This window comes from Pantherophis guttatus, chromosome 6 (assembly GCF_059756535.1).
Source record: "Pantherophis guttatus breed Tessera chromosome 6, ASM5975653v1, whole genome shotgun sequence".
Taxonomy (NCBI): Eukaryota; Metazoa; Chordata; class Lepidosauria; order Squamata; family Colubridae; genus Pantherophis; species Pantherophis guttatus.
The window spans coordinates 30816130-30838050 of NC_142068.1; the positions used below are offsets into that span (position 1 = coordinate 30816130).

Genomic DNA, 21921 nt, shown 5'->3' on the forward strand with positions numbered 1-21921 from the left:
CTGAGAATAAAACCCTTAAATCATACTATTAAAGCAGAATCCCATATCAGGTCCTTGTTTCACCACTCAACCATAATCAAAATAAACTATGTGTTTGTCATCTGATAAAATAAATCAAAAGCATGGCAATAATGTAGAACAACAATGCTATATTAGCTACCAAGTATAAAAAGCTATAAATATAAGCAATCAAAGACAATAATAACTGGATACTTGAGTAATTTTTATTGTGAAAAAAGTGTGACTGGCCCAGAGGGGTTCTATATGTAAAGATAGATTTGAATATGAATCTCTAAAATTAAACATTACCCAAAATTCATGGTTACCTTGAGAAATGAAAATCTGAAAGCTTTTCTGACAACAAAAACTAAATACTGTAAATAATAATAGGAATAAAGTGTACCAAATGAAAGCCTCCACCATTATCTCCAAAATATTAAGTCATGGAGCAATAGCACTTAGATTTATATACTGCTTCAAAGTGCTTTACACCACTCTCTAAGCAGTTTACAGGCAATCTGGGTCCTTGTTTTACAGTGCCATAAGTTCAGCATGCCTGTCATGACAGGTAAAGGTAAAAGTAAAAGTTCCCCTCACACATATGTGCTAGTCATTCCTGGCTCTAGGGGGCAATGCTCATCTCCGATTCAAAACCGAAAAGCCAGCACTGTCTGAAGACGTCTCTGTGGTCATGTGGCCGGCATAACTAAACGCCAAAAGGCGCACGGAACACTGTTACCTTCCCACCAAAGGTGGTCCCTATTTTTCTACTTGCATTTTTTTACATACTTTCAAACTGCTAGGTTGGCAGAAGCTGGGACAAGTAACGGGAGCTCACCCCGTTACATGGCACTAGGGATTCGAAGCGCTGAACTGCCGACCTTTCGATCGACAAGCTCAGCGTCTTAGCCACTGAGCCACCACGTCCCCTTCTGTCATGACTATTTAGCATATTTTTATAACAATGAGTCAGATCCTTAATGACCATTTAGATCATTATAGATATTTGTACTGCAAAACTAGCAATTCAAAAGCATGCAAATGTGAATAAATAAATAGGTACCACTTTGGTAGGAAGGTAACTGTTCCATGCATCTCAGTGTATAGTCATGCTGGCTATAGCATGACCACAGAAGTCTCGGACAATGTTGCCTCCTTCAGCTAAGAAACAGAGATGAGCATTTCCCCTAGAGTTGGAGACAACTGGACTTATAGAAATGACTAGTTTATATTACTATTTAAAAAAAAAAACAAAGTTGTGGTTTGCTGTTAATGCTTTATTTTACTGCAACAGACGGAGTCGGAAGTCAATGTTTCTTTTTCATTTTCACAACCCTTCCTCACTTCTCTTTCCCCTCTCCCCCACTGTTTCCCCCCACTGCTTTCCTATTTACCTTTGTATTTTGTATCTTATAACTAAATAAAACGTTAAAACTTGGACACAACTGGACAGGAGAAACCTTTACCTTTTTAATGCATTGTCATACAAGATGATTACTTGCACATAGCCAATGAAATAGATGCATTGTGTTAGGCTTGTCTCTAAAGGTATAAATACTGTAACCTTTTTAACCCTGTCCTTAACCTATATCTTGGGAGACAGGTCCCACGATACCATAGCTAAATATTTTTCTCCTTATTGGTTAGTTTCCTTTATTCATAGGGCATAGAGTAAATGATACATAAATTGGGCTTTGCTTTTATGGAAATCTGAGTAGTGAACTTTTTGAATCAGAGGATGCTGATGTAAGAACAATGAATTCTCAGACACCTGAGGTTGCTTTGCTAGAAAGGCTGCCTCTGAGATTACCATATCAAAGGTTAGTTAAAAATAACTTATCTAGGGAGTCTTTCAAGTACAGTTTCAACGTAAAGTTCATCCTTGGAGGATAAAAAAATTGCACATAAGGATTAATCCAAGGTTGCCCTGAGATTTATCTTTGGCAGGAGTTTATAAAATAGAAAGAAAGGCTTGGCCATCACAAATAGGTGAAAAGTAAAAAAAAAAAAAAAAGTAAAGATTAATAAAAGAGGATTCTAATTAGTTCAAAGTTAATCTTTGAAGTTTTCACTGTCAAGAAAGGCAATTAAAAGAAGGCATCCTTTCTTATGTCACTTTGGCTGAGACTTAACAAAATATCTTTCACCAGTCACCTATTCTTACTGTGATATATTGTGATAAAATTGGAACTATATTTCATTAGGAAAAAAAGTGCAACTGAGAATGGTCAGTAAGGTATAGAACAACGTGCTTTCCATATATCGTTTCAAAGAGCACTTCCCTACCACTCTCAGTAATATATTAATGTAGAAACAGAAGACAAAATATGTATCTGAATACATATTCAGATATACCAGACATTTCACTTATTTTTTTCTTTTTGCTTATTTTACTTATGTATTAAATAATTTTTAATATTGAATATTATTAAATATTACATTGAATGTAAATGAATAAAATTCTGCCTGTCCTGTATTTATGTTTTGCTGTCTTTCTTTTCTTCATAGGGTTGGAATTGATCCAGATGAGGATCAAAGGATAGAAACTGCTATTCAGGCAAGTTAAAATTTAAATATAAATATTTGAAAATTTATATTCATACGTGTAGAACTGAATGCTTTAAATTTTACAATGTGTTTTCTAAGATGCTCAGGAAAATCTCCAATTCTGATTCTCAAATCAGGAAGTCATATATCTTTTGTACATTCAATAGTCATCCAGATTGTAAAATAAATTATTTTATTGTTGATGGACATAGGCTAAATAATTTCAGTTTTGATATTTTAATAGAAGAAACTCATTAGCTGTTCCTCTTTTCCATTTCTAAAAGCATTTTGGAAAATTATGTACTTTGTAATCAAAGACACTTTTATAATTCATATTCTAAATTTTAAGGAATTTCTTACACATTGCTTTGTAAATCTTCTGAATATGTCTTATTCTCATCCTTGTTTCTTGAAGACTGTTTTTAGCAGCCTTCCCCAAACTGGTTAAGAATTCTGGAAACTATATTGGGAAGTACAGATTGAAGACAGTAAGAAATGTTGAAATTTGAAACTTAAACTTTATTGCACCCAAAAACCAGCCTATAATAAATATTCAGAGTATCCATAGTTCCATCACGATTGGTAGTTAATATGGAACCAGCAACATCTAGACATACATGGATTGGATTTTTTTAGAGTCCACTTTGTAAAATCTCTCATTCTTTCTTTTATGATATGCATCAATGAAATAAGCCCATGAAAACTGATGCCACAGTATATTTTTCAATCATAAATTCAAACCCACAAATTATATAGATTTAATGATATCATAGGCATCTGGATTTGGGACAAGTAACAAAACATGTGTTGCAACTTCATTAGACACCCCTTGTTTACTTTCAAGCAGTATCATGATCCCAGTACAAAAGGCAAAACTTGCATTATGACATCCCAACACACATTTTGCATATTATTTGATGCCATTGAGGTTAAGAATACATATTTATTCCCCTGCCAACTCTACACTGGGGATCTTTACTATCAAGAACCTGAAGCCTGAAGCAGCTGCTTCATTCTATCACCAACAGTTGAGCTGGCCTCAAAGAAGAGGCTGAATAGGAAAAATAGGTTACATGTTCTCTGTTATGAGATGGTATTGTCTAAGCGCAAATAAAGGGAATAAGCTAAAATAAGAAACAATTGCTATTCCCCTAGTAGTATAGGAAATCTTTGTGGTTTTTATTGTGGTTTTATGGCTACTACTCTGGAAATAATTATTATGCTCATACATTTAAAGCATAAGGGAATATATATGATAGTTCAAATTTGTCAAATTCAAATATTGTCACTACTCTTGAGTACAATGACTTACACTCATCAAAGTGTAACTTTTTTTATGCCTAGCCTGATTTTCAGTTCTCAGTACATTTATCACTTAACCTGTCATGGATTAGTAGCTCATTTATTTCCACTTATTAATAGTTTTCCTAATGCAGAATTATGAGATCATCAATAATGTTCAGTAGTAATTAAATGCAGCCACTTCACTGTGTTTCAACTTCTCTAGAATACAAGGCAGCCTTGATGCACATCAGTAGAGATATTTAACATTATCTTCATTTATTTAACTTAAAAACACATCTTGCTTTTTTAAAAAAAATTAAACAAAAGCTTTCAAGCTGGAACTCATATTGAATATGAAATACCAATAATGGAAAAGTAAAATAAGTTGCAAACTTATTGAGAGTTTATATAGCAAACTTTAAAGCAAAAATAGAGTACCTTTTTCCACCCTGACAACCTAGTGAGATGTTGAAACTATGATTCCAAGAATGGGATAGAGGTAACCTAGCTTTTTGAAAAATAGTGGTGCTTAGACTTCAACTCCCAGAATTTTCCCACCAGCCATGTTGTAGTCTAGACATCTTAAAAATGTCAAGGAAACATTGATCAGAATACAAAATAGAATACAGAATAATAGAGTTTGAAGGGACCTTGGAGTACTTCTAGTCCAATACCCTGGTCTATACCATTCCAGACAAGTTGTCCAATTTCTTCTTAAGAAGAAGCACACACAACTTTTTAAGTCCTTCCACTGATTAATTGTTCTCATTTGATTAGTTTAATTTATTAATTAATTCTCTCTTTTATTAGTTTCCATCTGTTACTTCTTGTATCACATCCTGAATAAGTACTTTGGAGAATAGGTTGACCCCCTCTTCTTTGTAGCAGTCCCTTAAATATTGGAACACTGCTATCATGTCACTCTAGTCCTTCTTTTCATTAAACTAAACATAGATCATTGTGGGGAAAATAAAATACAGTAACTATCATTTTCTGAATAGACCAATGGCTTTCATTCCATCTTCTGGCACTGCTGTAGGAGCACTAATAATGAGGATAGGATGTTTTATACATCATTAACAACTTTAAAGTTTATAAAATAGAATCCCCACACCATACCAGAGGTGGGTTTCAGCAGGTTTTGATCAGTTTTCGAGAAACAGTAGCAGAAATTTTGAGTAGTTCGGAGAACCGGTAGTAAAAATTCTGACTGGCCCCACCCCCATCTATTCTCTGCCTCCCAAATCCCAGCTGATCAGGAGGAAATGGGGATTTTGCAGTAACCTTCCCCTGGATTGGGGAGGGAATGGAGATTTTACAGTATCCTTCCCCTGCCATGGTCACCAAGCCATGCCACGCCCACCAAGCCACACCCACAGAACGGTAGTAAGAAAATTTGAAACCCACCACTGTACCATACATGTAAAACCACTGCTTTGTAAACTGAAAGGTAGTTATCTTATGTGGGGTGATTTGCAATCACGACATCCATAAACCCTTCAATACTGCAAAAAGGATTCAGTCTTTAATAACCAATTTATTAATCTCCAAGACCAGAGATTTTTTCTGCCTGTTCCATAAGATTGGATAGAGTCAGTTGTTGAAGGTCCCATCCATTAAGGAACATCATCCAATAACACTTTAGGAGGTCCCATTTACTCTGTCATAATTCCTGCCTTCAGGAATAGATCACCTGAAAATTTGAATTTGAAAATCAGACTCTTGACAAGGGAGAAATGCAGGCTCCCTATTGACTGGTTTTTAAAGGATTTTAATGAATATTTTTTAATGCAAGATGATCATTCTCCTTTTCTATTTGTAATTCCTTTTTCTTCCTTTTCTATTTGTGATTGTTATTTCTTCTATTCCAAAAATCATTTGGAGTTATCAACAAGTACAGGAGTTTTAGAAATGTGAATTATAAATAAAATTCTCCAAGTGTTGTGAAAAGGATCTTGTTACTAAATAAGTTCATGTCAGTCCACTTACTAAAGTTATTATAAATAATTAGGTATCATTCTCTAATGTTAGTATGAAACGGCTAGAATTATTTATTTCCTTCAACAAAGAGAGGCATTCAGGGAGGACTGCTATTTGGTTGAGTGACATGTTTTAGTGAACCTCTTAAGGCACATTTTCTCAGGATAAAGATAGGCAATCTGATTCTCTTTTGGATGGCAATTTTTCTACCCCTTAACATAATCCCATCATTCATTGTATTATAACTTGGAGTTATGTTTCAATCTAAAACATTCAGAGAGCAACTAATTGCCTACTCCTGCTCAGAAATTCCTATTGTACAAGTGATTTTGTATAATAATTCTGGAAGAACAGTTCACGGGTGTCAAACTTGATCATGTCACGTGACATCACATGACATGTTGCAATGTTTTTTGCCTTTGCAGAGCCAGACTGGGCCTGGCCTGCTCATGATGCATCCAGCTCATGGGCCACCAGTTTGACACCCCGGTCTAGGTTTGCTATAACTCTCAAGAAAAAAGTGCAAATTAATTTAACAATACCTAGAAGAGCTTAATATTCAATAGAAATTAACTGCTTTGAATTGAGAAGCTATTCATAATCCTTCCCTCACCTGTTTCAAACACAATTCATAGTAAGTCATAGAACTTAAGTACATTTGTCCATTAGCTTTTGTGACAGTCTACCATCTTGAAATGATGTATTTTACAATAAGTGCAATTTATTTCACTATACAGATTGGGAAATCATAATTTAGTGTGATATAAACAATAATAAATAAATCTTAGTCTGACACATACTTGTTTTTCTTCCTTTCAGTCCTTTAGCACATTCAAGAAAAGTAATATAAGTTTTTGTTTAACATAATATCTGAACCAAAACATTATGGAAAGTAATAATTCAGGCTTCTCTGAAACAAGATTTCAAGCTGGCTTGTTTCATATATTAGTCAGCATTCATATTAACCACAATATGTTAGTTTGGTCAATAGAGCAAACCATTCTTAAAAAGAATTGGAAGCTTTCTAATTTCCAACTAATTGCCCCAGAAGAGAGAATGTTTATGACCTGTGAACCACAGCTGAATAAACTTCTGTCTTCAATTATATTCAATATCCTCAAGAGCTCTCATGAAGTCTCTAATCACAGGATTCTGTGATATGCCAAATGTATAAAAGCCCTTCCACTGATTTTAATATATTCATGTGTTTCTAAGAATAACTGCTAGTCTTAGTTCATTAAATGTGTTATTGCAAGTGTTATTTTTATAACTTTTTCAGGACACCATATTTTATTACCACAAATATTTGCAAATTCAGCAGTGCTGTGTTTTGAAATACTTTTCATTTTACCATCAATTTGGTGCCCTTTTCCCCTTGAGTAATTTTTTTTACACACCGGGGATCATCTTGACCACTATTTGCATATTGTCCTTAAACCCAGAAAAATCAAGAGTGCCTTTGCTTCAGCAAAATGTACAGTAGGTGTTTTTTTAAAAATGCCCTCATAATAGTAAGAGCCTTTGTTTTGCATACCATTGAACACAGGGGACTTGTTTCCCAGCCTGATATCAATACAGGTGTGTGATATAATTAGATACTATCCCTGATTGGGGAAGGTTGCAGCAGACCAAGATTATTGCAGGAATGTTTTCATTTAAAGCTGGAGTATACAATTTCAAAAGCAGGAAGGGTCAGGGTTCTTGTTTTTTTTTTAATGGTTTTCAGCGCTGAAATAGGTACTTTAAATCTCTTCTGCATGGAATCTCTTTCATCTACCTGAAACAGATGCTGCTGCTTCTGGGTCTTGTAAGCCTCAATCCTCCTTCAAATAATTTGCTTGGCAATTTCCCTGTTGCTGAAGCTGTCAGCTTCTCTCTCCTGCTCTGGCTGAATACTGCCATCTGAACCTGCTTATTCCTTTGCATCTGTAAGCTTGTTAGCAGCAGAGAAAGAAACCTGTACTGTCCAAGATGCTGCAGGGAGAAATGATTTGCACATTTTTGTTTTCTGCTTGCTGTAATTATTCTTGCTTTCTTTAACACTTTGTCTCTTTGTTTCCTTATCTCTTCGTCCTTTTCAAATTCTCGTTAATTCTTCTTCCTAGCCATGAAACAAGGCTAAATGTCTGCTCCATCCCTTCATCCCCAGGTATTTTTCTGCAGTTCTTTATCCATTTCCTAATTATTCGGTTTCATTTTTTACATTGGTGTTTATTAATTCTAATTTTCTTCACTAGCTCCAAACTGTCTAGTAGCAGATACATTTTGTCTTCATAATCTCCAACTCTTTTCTCCCTTGCCCACTTGCTATCCCCTGTTATGACTTTTTGATTACAAATCTGGAACTTGGCATTCAGGTTTTTTAACATATCTTGGCAAATTCCTATCCGTTTATCCCAACCATCCACACAGAGGTGGGATTCACTTACCTTCCCTACCAGTTCATAAATGTGAGTGCTCACATATGCCACCTCTGTGCATGCGCAAAGCTTTCTGAGCATGCGCAGTAGTCACGTATTATGTCTGGGCATGTGGGTGGAGCCTCCTGCAGTCACCATAGTGGTTCGCGTGATCCGGACAGAACCAGCTGAATCCCACCACTGCATCCACTCCAATACAACCATTCTGGTTCCATTTATTTGTGAGGCTATTCTTCTTTCCTCCAGAAGTCCATGGCAATATTTAAAAGACACAAAAAAGGCTTATATCCTATGTCAGACCTGCCTCAGCTTGATCCTCTAAGTAAGAATGATCCTTAACACCACTGGGTTGAGAAAGGTATACAGTAGTTTACTAGAAGGCAAGTGAAATATAGTAGTGCAAAACCAGAATTGAAATTCACGTTCCAAAACCCCAAGTGAAAAGTTTTCCTCCTTAGGCACATCCCATTGCCGGTCCCCCATTGTCCAATCAATTTCAAAGAGGATATTTTGGAAACGGCAGGCTGATTGTAGGCTGGATTGTAGCTGCATTCTTCTCATCACAGAGCGACCTTGAAATGTCCTCTCAAACAGGCACTTTCACTTTCTTAACTTTCACTTTCGCCTCAAGTCCTCTTCCTCCCTTTCAGGGTTCATGGCAAACTGAAATGATTGCGCAGCACAGGCATGAGGTCGCAGTTCTGACACTCCATTTATTTGACAGGAACTCCAGGGGCTATAGAAGAGGTATAGAACAGGCTGTACATTTTGCCCCGCTGTTTTTAAGTATAACTAAAGAAGTGTGATCAAAACATGATCTGTTGTGCAAAGATGATAAAAAGGTTCATGTGATCTCAGAGATCTCCTTAGAGTAAAAGGAAAGACAATCATTGTAGGGTTTTTTCCATTCTACAAAGTCAATGTTGTTCATTTCAACTGGGCATAATTAATTGCATAAAAATCAGTCAAACTATTTTACTTGCTTTATGCTGCATACAGTAGAGAAAAGCATCTCCTTTATTAGTTTACATTGTAAATATATTGGAGCAGATTTAATTTCTCTAAAAATTATAACATAAAACATCCATTAATAGTTTGGATTAAAGTACAGAGGAGGCTATCGTTTTAATCCAAAAGAAAAACAATAAAATCAAAATCAATTGTTGTGCTTTTGTTGTACACAGCAGAACCATTTCCAAAATATTTAGAAAACTGTCCACAACATAGTAATAATTGTTGTCTGTATAAATTAAATAAGATTTAATGACATTAATAAGAGGAAATGAACTTTACAGCACAAAGATGATATCATGGATGCAAAATGGCTCAGTAGGAAACAGCAAAATGAGAAATTTGGGGCTAGATAATCTGTGATATCAATAAGTGTAGAATAAAAATGCAACAGCAAATGTAGAAGTTAATTTATTCAAAAAAAAAACCCTATCTTCTTCCCACAATCATAGGAGAGAACATGAAATTTAGCATAGATCACATATCCATGATTAACATTGCCAGAGGCCAGGCCAGGTGTAACTCAGAGATAGGAGTTTGCAAGCACCAGAAGGTGAAAATAAATGGTAACAGAAAAGGAGCATATTTAAGAGAGCTTGAACAGACAAGCTGTGTGATTTAGATCTATATTGAGCAGTCATGCTGCTGAAGTTAAACTAATTTGGTTACTGCCTAGGTGGAGAAAATTCCAAAACACAGTATAAACAATTTTGAATTCTATTACTGCAGATCACCACAGCATAAAGATTCAAAAAAAAAAAAAAGATAGGTAGTTGTATTCATAATTTAGTTGTATTTTCAATTGTATCTGAGTATTGTTAGGTTCCCAACTTCAGAATATGATGTTGGGAAAGATTAAAGTCAAAAGGAGAAGGGTATGGCAGAGGATGAGATGATTATATAGTATCATCCCTGCAATGAACCCTGAGAGACAGTGGGGGACAGAGGAGCCTGTCCTGCTATGGTATATATATATATATTTGTTTTCTTTTCTTTTCATAGGCCTTTATGTGTATTTCTCTTTAGCCAGGTTCTTCCTATGTAAACCAACATTTTTATGCAGCCCTAGTTCAGTGAAATCCCAATCCACTAGTTTCTAGGCTTTTTTTCCAGCAGCCAGCAAGCTCCCTGCTGCCCATTGGGAGTCTAAGCAGGGAGCTTGCTGGCTGCTGGAAAAAAAAGCTTAGAAACTAGTGGATTGGGATTTCACTGAACTAGGGCTGCATAAAAATCTTGGTTTACGTAGGAAGAACCTGGCTAAAGAGAAATACATGCATGCATGCATACATACATACATACATACATACATACATACATACATACATACATACATTTAAATTTGTTGGTAAAATGTGGACATCTTTAATTGAAAAGAACATGATTATTAAAATCATCATTTTAATTTTCAATATTATTACAGGCTGCAAATAACTTGGATAAAAGCACAACGAAAGCAGAAAGCGCTTGGCTGTTCAGAATATGGTATGGTTTTGATCATAAGTATCCTACTATTCCATTCGCACTAAATATTCATAGTAATAATTTCATCAAAGGGGGAAATAAGATGGATAAATCTGGTAAGATAATGAGAACTTTTCATTTTAAATCCTGTATGAAATTGTATTATTGATATAAAATACAAATAATGGTTGCAAAGAAGCCCCAAAATTTGGGGAAAGATGAAAGACACAAATAATCAAAACTAGGTAAATTTACTTAATCTAATAAAAGCATATTTATATTGATATGGACAAATTAATAGCACTGATATTGTTCAGTGAATAAACGAGAATCTTGTTTATTATTTATTTTAATTTTTAAAAGGAGGGATAGTAATTTCCCAGGAATGATGTGTGGAGAATGCAGGAGATGATCCAACTAATTCACTCAATTACTACTTTATATCACTGTGAGCTAATAGATTTTTGACTGTAGTGGATATTCCCATCATGGCTTAAGTAAGGTGACCAACTTTTTTACAATGAGAAGGAGGACAACTAAATTAAAGAAGAATGTGTGTGTGTGTGTGCCATGTCGTGTTTCAGTAAGAAGTAAACAAAGCCACTTGCGCGCGGTGCACTCTTGCACACAGCACACTCTCTCAAAACAATTCTCCTGTGCAGAGCGCATACGTCTCATAATTGTGTCTTGCCGCAATTGAATCATCTTGATGAATCGTCATGTCAAATACAAATACATCACATCACACACAACGGATCGGATCGGCATCAATCAAATACGAAGATTTACAGATTAGTCTTCAAATATCAAAAAGGGGGACATGTAGGTGGACACTTTTCGAGAGAGGACAGAACTTACAAAAGAAGGATTGTCCTCCCTAAAGGAGGACGATTAGTCACCTTTGGCTTAAACTGACCCTACCCAATCTGATGCCATCTGAATGTGTCAGCCTTCAGTTTTCATTTTCTCTAGCCTTTAGCCACTTTAAATGCAGGCTGAATGAAGTAAGTGTAGCCCCCAAAATATCCTTCCCTCTAATTGAAAATAAGTTAACATAAAACATGGTGGCCTCACTTCCTGCAGTTCCAAGCATAGAAAACATATAATTTGCGATTCAGAATAAAGGGGGGGGAGGAAGGAACTTAAAAGATTAATACCAAATAGATCAGAGTAGGCTTTAGAGACTTCTGCTGCTGATTCTATTTCTTCTTCAGAATGGAAATCGTTGACTGTGGATGTTTTGAAGGACATAAAATAATCTATATCATTACAGGAAGAAAATTGAAAATATGAGGATGTGGCATTGAATTGAAATCTGTGCTTCTATCTGTTTCAAAGAAGGGGGAGGAAGGGGCTTGTGTGAATAACAAGTTGTATGTTCCTTTCCAGCAAGAGAGGTGGCACACTCTGTCTCTTCAAGTATACAAACAACACAGTAGTCCTCCCAGCAGGAAATATGTTAATGTAAGAATATGAAGCCTTTGTCACGGTTGGCGTAAGCCGAGCTTCTGGATGGCATATCAAGGTTTGCAGTATATAAAATGAGAGGACTAGAACAAATTAAACTTGATTTAACTGATATTCAAGTGTAAATAAATATAATGAATTAGTACATTAGATAGAATGGGCTTTTCAAGTATTTAATAATTTTCTCTTTTTGAGGTATTAAACATGGCAGAAACGTTTGAAAAGGCTCTGTGGACCTCACACAAGGCTTCCATGGGTGATAAACAATCTGATTTTTCAAGTTGTTTACTTCTGCACTGTGAGATGAAAAGAGATCTGTTAAATAGCAGGCGGTTGAAGAAAGGACTTGACACAAAGTACAATATCTATGCTTTATTTAAGCTCCATAACAGCAATGGCGATTCCAGCCGCAGCAGCCCTTTTTAAGCCAGAGCTGTCCGCGGCTTCAGCCACTGATGTTTCTCTAAATTTCCCGCTCTCAGGATTAACTCCTGATTGGCTCATTTAAACTGTTACTTAATACTCAACACCCCTCCCACCTAGTTCAGCGTCCACCAATCTGGTGACTCCTAAGCTACGTAGTAACGTAAATAGGCGGGTCGCTTTGGAGATCGACTGGACCTGCGCAGTTCAGTCATTCCAGCGTTCTCGGAGTGAGAGGTCGAGTACCGTTGTTCTCCTGGAGTCGGCTCTGGAACTCTCTTGAACTCGGATGCCGGAATGGATTTATTCTGCTTGTCTTCTTTTCCCGCTTCACTCGGCTGTCCTTGCAGATTTTCTCCGGCGATCGGTTCCTCCTCCTGGATCTCAGGTAAGTATTCGCTGTTCTCCTCTGGGTTTAAGTTTGTACTCCCTTGCACTGGTGCTTGTGGTCCGGTCCAATCTGCTGTTGTTTGCTTGTCTTTCCCTTTCTCCTGGTTGTTATTTTGTAATTCACTCTCGATTCTCGTTAGTCTTCCTCTGATCTGGTCTATATGTCTTTTCCAGTGCTGACCGTCTGCTGTTTGGACCCTGTATGATAATGGGCCCGTCACTTGTGTTATTTTTGCTGGCACCCAGAGAGGGTTTCCGCTCAGGTTCTTTGCGTATATTTTGTCTCCCGGCTGAAATTCTCTGGATGTGGCTTGTGGAGTCGGTCGGTTTCTCTGTGCTGTACTGTGGGTGCAGCCTGTCCAGCGGGGATCTCAACTTTCTCCCCATCAGCAACTCTGCTGGGCTCCGGTGGATTGTAGCACTTGGTGTGATATGTTGAATAGCCAGTAATTTATCTAATTTGGCCTGTATATCTCCTGGACCCAGTCTCGTTAGTGTTTCCTTCATTGATCTCACCATCCATTCTACAAGTCCGTTCATGGATGGCTTTTTTGGTGCTGACAATGCATGTCTTATTCCTTGGTCAGCGAGGAACATCTTGAACGAGTTTGCTGTGAATGGGGGTCCGTTATCTGAAACTATGAGGTCTGATGGGTTTTGCCTCGGTCTGCCCTGTGGTCCTCGTTCCTGTGGCCTCGTCCGAATGGTTCCTTCCTTCCGCTGGCCTGGAACTTTCTGTTATTCATTGGTCCTTCTGGAAACTGGCTGGAATGCCCTGCAAGCTCTTGCTATGTGCCCTTTTTTCTCACATCTCTGGCAAATAGCATCCCGGAACCTGCAGTCGGCCCGTGGGTGGTTGCCTTCGCATCCCGAGCACCAGGCCTCTTTTTTCCCTTGTTGCCTCTCTTTACATTTGGACTGGAGGTGATGGACTTCATCTTCCTCTTCTTCCTCCTCTGATTCTGACTCCACTTCCTCATAATGCACTGATGCCTCATCCCTTACTGGTGGTCCGTTTTTCATCTTTTTCTTAGCCGCTGCAGATTTCTGGGACGCTTTGGTTGCTGATGCGTCTTCCAGAACCTCTTGGAATGTAATCTGAGGTCTGGCTAGCAACCTCCTCTGCTGTCTGCGGCTTCAGCCACTGACGTTTCTCTAAATTTCCTGCTCTCAGGATTAACTCCTGATTGGCTCATTTAAACTGTTACTTAATACTCAACAAGATCCAGAAAGGGAAACATTATAAACATTTCATGCTATGCTGTTCCTCTTTATTATACCTTTTTATTTAATAAAGTCTATTTATTAAATTATTAAATATTAAAATGTAATAATATAGCAATAGCATGATACAATAAAATAAGTAATAAATATTATATAAATGTGTATTATATAAATAATAAAATATATAATATACCTTTTCGTTAATCTGACTATATATTAGATATTGTATGTTTTTAAAGGCCAGATGTTAGGAAATATGCAGAAAATGTCCTGCTTAGGAGTTTTTCTGTGGCATCAGGTTATCCACTTCTGATACAGAGTACGCGCTGGATGGATAAATCACTATGATCATGCAAAACTCCTATTGTAGTCTTAGATTGTCCGTTTCAAAATATAAAATATATTTGATTTTTTTAAAAAAAAAAAATGCCAGGGATAGAAATATAGAGCTGCATAAAGCCTGTCATTTGAATTGTGAAAGACCTGATGAGGGATTTTCTCTGAAAAGAGAGCAAAATCTCTGATAAAGACTCCTGAAGTATGTTTTGTTCATTTCTGGCTTTCCCCTCCTAATGCTTGAAATGGGCAGATGGAAGTCATATGGCAGGATTAATCTCCAATATTAAGCAGTGCATAACTGAGAATTTATGATAGGCTTTTTATCACTAATTGATTCCCCAGGTTCTGTGTTTCAAATCAAACTGTATGCCTGATAATATTTTGCAAACTGCACTTGAACTGAGGACAATTTGTACTCTAACAAACTGATTCTCCTTCCTATTGTAAAGATGAATCTTTCTTTAACATTATTTAACATAACAACTGACCTGCCATTATTGTACAATTGTATTTTCGTTTTCACAGATACACACACACACACACACACACACACACACACACACACACACAGAGTTATACAGATACTTATACATAAACATATTTCCACAGACAACTACAGTATATGCGTAAATCCCTGAAGATATTAACAATTCAAGTTGCTATTGCCAGGACTAAGCATTTCATATGCTAAATCTCATTCTGGAAAAAGCTTCAGCCGCTTAGAGGCACACCAATCATCCAAATGAAATGCTCCTGCAATCTCTGTGTCCTTCTTTTAGCAATAGTATGAATTGTTGTCTATGGAACTCAGAGGCATTAAGTAATATATTTATCCTGCATTATTTAAGAAAGGAAAACCCTTGTGCCTACTTTTTCTCCAGATGATACAACTGGGGAATAACGCATATTGCGTCTGGAGATAGAAAAAGGTTTTTTGCTTAGGTGTGATCAAGCTTATTTATTTTATCCATTTATTTATTTATTACAAATATTTTAAGCCACTTAAATTAGGCAATTCTGGCATTAAAATACTTGCAAGAAATCAAGTGGCTCTTCCTTGTAGCACATTATCTTCATATATTATTTGAACTGGTTTCCTTCTATACCAGGGGTCAGCAACCCCCCAAAAAAAAAAACCTGCGGCTCTGGAGCCCCATGCGGGGCTCTGCTGCGGCTCCCTGTCACTCAAAATATGCATCACAACCGCCAATGTGCGACACCTACTGGCCCGCGATTTATTGAGCTTTTCAACCTCCAGTAGGCCAACCATGAATAAATCCAAGAAAAGAAAAGTTTCAGAAGAAAACTGAACATTTAATTCAACTACATATGCTAGTTTTGTGGCCACTCAAGAAATAGGAAAGGGTTTTGTGGCTCCCAGTGTTTTCTTTTCTGTGGAAAACTGATCCAAATGGCTCTTTGAGTGTTTAAGGTTGCAGACCCTTGTTCTATACTATGGTCTGGATTGTATAAGGTCTTATTCTCTATGTGCAGATATGTGTGCATATCTCTCTCTCTCTCTCTCTCTCTCTCTCCCTCCCTCCCTCCCCCACTCTCCCTCTCCCTCTCCCTCTCCCTCTCTTTTTCCTAAGAAGGCAGTGGCAAACTATTTCCAAAAATGTTGCCAAGGAAACTTCAGGGACTTGTCTAGACAGTTGCCAAGTGTCACAGATGACTCAAAGTCACTGGAAAATAAAAAGAGCTAAGCTGAAATCTTTCACCCTAGCTTTTTGTTTTCTATATAACTCAGAGTTCCTCTGAATTCTGTAAGCTCTTGCATGTAATATCAAGTAGCACTGTCAAAAATTAGAATTATAGTTCATATTATCCATGAGAAGCTGCTGAACATTTTAAGTTATAATGGGTGAATGAAAGGGGTACCAGACTGCGTATCCTTTTAGTTCTCCATTGAAGGTGGAGACAGCAGCCAGACATGGGTTGTGCTCATTGCTCAGAATGAGGGACTGAGCCTGTCAAATCAGTTAAATTCCACCCCTATTGCTAAGGGTTCCCAGCTTTTTGCTCAGTCCGTCAGACTGGACAGTTGTGTGGATAGCTCTCTCTGACAGCTTTTAGCGTTAGAGTATTTTTTCCTTCATACCTGATTCTCCGGATTTAACATTGGGATTCGTAGTTGACCACTCTTCTGTTTGCTGAAAATTCTAGGGAATTTTTTACCTCAAGATACCTCAAACGACAACATGAGATCTCATTGAAGCCATTCGTCTATTACATCGAACTGGTCAGTTTCTGTACTTTAGTGGAGCTTTCCGCTCCCGTAGGTTGCCTAAAGTCACCGGCTTTGCCGGTGGGGTCCTGCCTTTTGACTAGCGGCTTCTCTTTGTGGAATCCTGCGCTCCCTGCTGTCTTCGGGCAGCCATTTTGTAACCACCAGTCGCTTAGCCCACTGTAGAGTTTCGCGCTCCCTGCCTCTCACCACTTGTCAGCTTTTCACCCAGGCGCAGTTTTTCTTTCCCCTGCAAACTCAACAGACCACCTCTCAGCTGATTGAGGCAAACTGCTGGTTTTGGAGGCTTCGCGCTCCCTGGATAGCTCTGCTTGTCGGGTCTTTGGCTCAAGTGTGGCTTCTCTCTGGGTAATGATAAGAGCTCTGCCGCTGTCTATTTAGCCACCTCTCAGCAGATTTAGTTTACCACCAGTTTCGAAGTGGAGTTTTGCGCTCCCTGGTGCTCGCCGCTTGTTGGCGTTTCACGGAGGCTCTGTAGTCCAAAAGAGCCTGTTGGCCTTGTTAACAAGCAGCCTCATTTTGGATCCCGGCTACCTAGCCACCTCTCGGCCTTTTCATCTTGCTGCCCTGTTACGGAGGGGAGCTTCACGCTCCCGGCATTCTGTAGCTCTGGCCGCCATTTTGTTTAGGGGCAAGGCAGCATGTTGAGTTATCTCCAGGCTTCCAGCCTTTTAGGCTGTGCCTGCTTGTCTCTCCCAGGTGTTCGTCTGACCTAGGTCTGCTTATCTTCTCCCCACAGACCTTTAAAAGCCATCTTTTAGCCACACCTATCCTGCCTAGGTACTTCCCATTTCGACTCTGTCTTCCAGCAAGTTGAGACTGCGGAAAGAGGCTCAGTGATAGATTTCTGCCCGTGTCCTTCCAATCCATTGGAGGGACGATTGCACACATTCAGATCTACCTCCAAATGATTGCTGATATTCGTCGGACAGAATCATTGTTCATTTCCTTTTTCCCTGCTTCTTTAGGGCACAGAGGGACTTCTTCAACGATTGGTCATTGGATCCGAACTATGCTTACTACAGCATACAAGCTCTGGTCTTTGCCGCGTGACAGCTCATTCTACTAGAAGGGCTGTGACTACAGCTGCCTGGGCCTCTTGGCCTTCGTTGCTTGAGATCTGCAGGGCAGCTACTTCAACTTCTCCTTCCCCCTTTGTTAGGCACTGTAAGTTAGGTAAATTTGCCTCCGAGGAGGCTGTCTTTAGGAGGAGAGTGTTACAGGGTGTTGGTATGCGGGGGGAGTCTTCTGCCCAGACTGTTCCCTCCCATGAGCTGGGACAATGAACTTTGGTATGTCCCACGTCTGGCTGCTGTCTCCACCTTCAATGGAGAAGGGACGTTGGTCCTACCTGATACGTCCCTTCTCATTGGGTGGAGAAAGCAGCCAGCCCCACCCTTTCATCAGTCTGGTCACTAATGTTATTACTGTTTCGCTAACATGTTGTTTCTGTTTTCTTCCACACTCCGAGTCTGTCTTCCTCCTTCAACAAAAGCTGGGAGCCCCTAGCAACAGGGGCGGAGTTTAACTGATTTGACAGGCTCAGTCCCTCATTCTGACCAATGAGCACAACCCACGTCTGGCTGCTGTCTCCACCCAACGAGAAGGGGCGTATCAGGTAGGACCAATGCCCCTTCTCTCCAAATTTATACTTTCCTGAAGAAAAATTTGTGTGGTTACCGAGGATTGAGGGCACATTATGTTGATGTTACAATGGTGCAAAGTCTATGTTTTGAAATAACAATATTCAATATGGAGAATTGCTAGGTTTTTTGTAGTTTAAGAAGTTATACAGTATGTTATTTATATCACAGTATGTAATTTATTAGTTTTTGTTCTTTTTTTATTTAGTTATGCTTTGTAATATACAGGCCTTCCTTGGATTTAATCTGAATTCTCTTTTGTCTCCAGATAATATACACTTAGTACTATTTAATCTACAGGTTTTTTTAATTCCTTTCTTGGTTTTGAGTGAGGATAAAATATAAGTTTTGACAGCTTAAAATAATTTTTGTGCTTTGCTTGTGAGAAAGCCTTTATCTTGCGTATCCAAAGTAACACATTTGTGTTCCAGTAGAAGGAAAGTTGACCATCAAAGGGAATATTTTACTAAATCTGCCCTTTATCATAGGTGTCAGTGTCATCCTAAGATTTGGAAAGAGGCAGAACATGTTTTATGAACAATTCAGGAATGGAAAATCAAGAGTCTTTTATGTTTTACTGTAATTGAAAAGAAGTTTTTAAAAAGCCACTTTGCAGATTCTGAAAGCTTGAATGCAGAAATGCCTTTGCTTGTAGAATGGGGAAATACATGTAAATTCATAACAATGTACAATGCTAAAAATAAGAGGAACAAAAATTTCCTTTCTGTAAAATAAGGGTCAGCAAACTGCGGCTCTGGAGCTGCATGTGGCTCTTTCATCCCTCTGCTACAGCTCCCTGTCATCAGTCGGTACCACAATTTTGAGAGGAGCTTCCAGTTGGGGGGGGGGAGAAGCAGGGCATGCCAGGAGGAGACTCTATGGCAATGGACGGGTTTTCAGGTCTGCCCACAATTGATAGAGTTAGGATTGGTAGAGGAAAAAGGACGCCACCCTAGGTGTAGACTCTAAGATGGGAGAACCGGACTTCTGGTCAGCTCCAGAATTGAACGGGGGGCTTCCGGTTAGGACCTTTGTGGCTCTTTGAGTGTTTAAGGTTGATGACCCCTGCTCTAGGAAAAGAACCATATATACTATCTTTTTCATAACTCTTGAGTATCAGCCATTTGAAGTAGGAAAGAGACATAACAAGAATGGCTGAAATTGGCCACAGAAATAGAATCTTGAAAGCCTGGCAGCATTTTCTCTCATAGTTAAGGTGGAATTAGATGGAGTTTCTTCCTGATGTTTTCTTCCTATCATGGGCTTCAATCATGATATTCTAAATATTGTCACCTAGTTTCTCTGGTTTCTGTGGGCATTTATGTGGTTCTCTGCAGTTGAAGTAGATCAAAGTAGAGGGTTGAGAAGTGGTAGTTCTGCCAACACCAACTTCTCTTCCAATCACAAATAGAATATTGTTTAATTGTTCCAATTAGTTTGAAAATAATATATTTTTCATTATATATGAGACCATGTTTTTGTTTTCATATCTTAATTAACTTCACTGTGTATTTGTTAATGAGATTTTGAAATCCCTGAAAACTGGATGGCAGGGTATTTCGTATTTTATCAGAATTGATCCATATGTTAGTAAATAAATCATGGTGCTACATCTGTTCACTTTGTGCCCTGTGAAAAGTTTGGATAGCTTTCACACTCATGAGCAAATCAAGCATGACGGTGCATTCATTTGCAGGTATTTAGCCTGAAAAAAGGCAGATGTAGACATTTTGGTCTCCTTGGCAAAGTTATGTTCTGATGCTCCCATGGTTTGATTCGTCTTCCAATTCTGATAGGAATTTCAAAAAGGCATCCTATTTCTTTTTCTTTGAATTTATGATTTTTCTTACATTTATGATTTTCAGTCCTGGAAAAGATTTTTTTTTTCTTGGACATTTTCAACCTGTTTATGTAGTAAATAATTTTCCTAAATATTGCAGGGTGAGATGCTGACCAGAAAGAAAGAAAATTTCACTGTAACAGAATAGTTCAACCAGAATGTATTATACCCTTCCAAAGGAAACAGAGTGGTCTCAATCTTTTATGCATTTACAATTAGATTTTATATAGCAATAGATCAAATATAAGATAACACAAAAGGGCTTTATACCTAATGTTTAATAAGATATGAAATAATGTCAAAATTAAGCTCCCTTGTTGCAGGGGTTGACTTATGGAAGATTAACTGCTAGCTGCAAATACATAGAAATTAGCTTCATAATCTTTCTACTTCAGCCTTTGAAAGTAATTAATAAAAATTCACATGGACAAAACTGTACAAGATTTAAAGGAAATCCACCAACTAAAAAGTAACCAAGAATAGAACTAAGAAAGGAATTCTAACTCTTCATTTCTGCTTCCCTGAAATAAAGGAATACATTTTCACTTTAAGCCAGGTAATGAGGTGAGTAGAGTAGAGTAGAGTAGAGTAGAGTAGAGTAGAGTAGAGTTGAGTTGAATTGAATTGAATTGAATTGAATTGAATTGAATTGAATTGAATTGAATTGAATTATTGGCCAAATCTGATTAGACACAGACACAGACACACTCACACATACACATACACAAACAGAAGAATACAGAAATACCCACAATGGAGGAATAAAACGTGAAGATAGCAGAACTTGCAAAAATGGGTAAATTGACTTGTTTGAGAGGGAGAGAGCAACAGCTACTTTTATTAAAGATTGGAAACCTTTTATTGACATTGCTGAACATGGATAAATATGACCTGATTAATTCTGGATTTACTGATTAGTAAAAGTTGAATATGGGAAGGAGGGAATCATGTGAAAACAATTAATCAGTGGAACAACTTGCCTCCAGAAGTTGTGAATGCTCTTAACACTGAAAGTTTTTAAGAAGATACTGGATGACTTTGTCTGAAGTGGTGTAGGGTTTCCTGCCTAAGCAGGGGGTTGGACTAGAAGACCTCCAAGGTCCCTTCCAACTCTGTTATTCTGTATTCTTTATGTTATGTCATTTAGAAGGAAGAAAATGGTCAAGCATGTCTATAACTACTGTAAAAAAGATTTGAAGTCATTTCTTTAAGTCTTTTTCCTTTTCTTTCTCTTTGCTTTCTAACGTTTTCAACATTTTATCTTATATTTTCTATATAGTTTTATGTTTATCATTTAACATTCATCTAATACACACACACACACATATGCACGGAAATGTTTATTAGCTTTAAAATAATGTTGGATAGGACTTCTCCCCTTCTTTCCATTAATGCTCCTTGTTTTCAAGAGAAGAGAAAATTTTAGAATTCATTGGAAGCATTTTTTCATGTATTTAATTACACAGAAGTTAAGATGTATGTCAGAGACTCTCCTGTGTTTTATACCACAGTATCAGAGGTTCTCAAAGCAAGTTTTAAAGAATATAAGTAGAAAGCTGTTATATTCCTTAACTTTTGCTTTCTTTTTCCTTGGTGAAAAAGAATATATCATTATAAATACATGGGATATAAAGATACAATGTT

The 21921-nt window shown here is 37.7% G+C and overlaps 1 protein-coding gene across 1 annotated transcript in view; it reads left to right on the forward strand.

Annotated features, from left to right (window-relative positions):
* SLC9A9 (solute carrier family 9 member A9) overlaps nucleotides 1–21921 on the forward strand; it is a 232268-nt gene that overhangs the window by 168026 nt on the left and 42321 nt on the right. The window contains exons 14-15 of the mRNA XM_034439299.3: nucleotides 2509–2557; nucleotides 10663–10742. Of these exons, the coding sequence (XP_034295190.1) occupies nucleotides 2509–2557; nucleotides 10663–10742 (129 nt within the window). The remainder of the gene's footprint in view (nucleotides 1–2508; nucleotides 2558–10662; nucleotides 10743–21921) is intronic.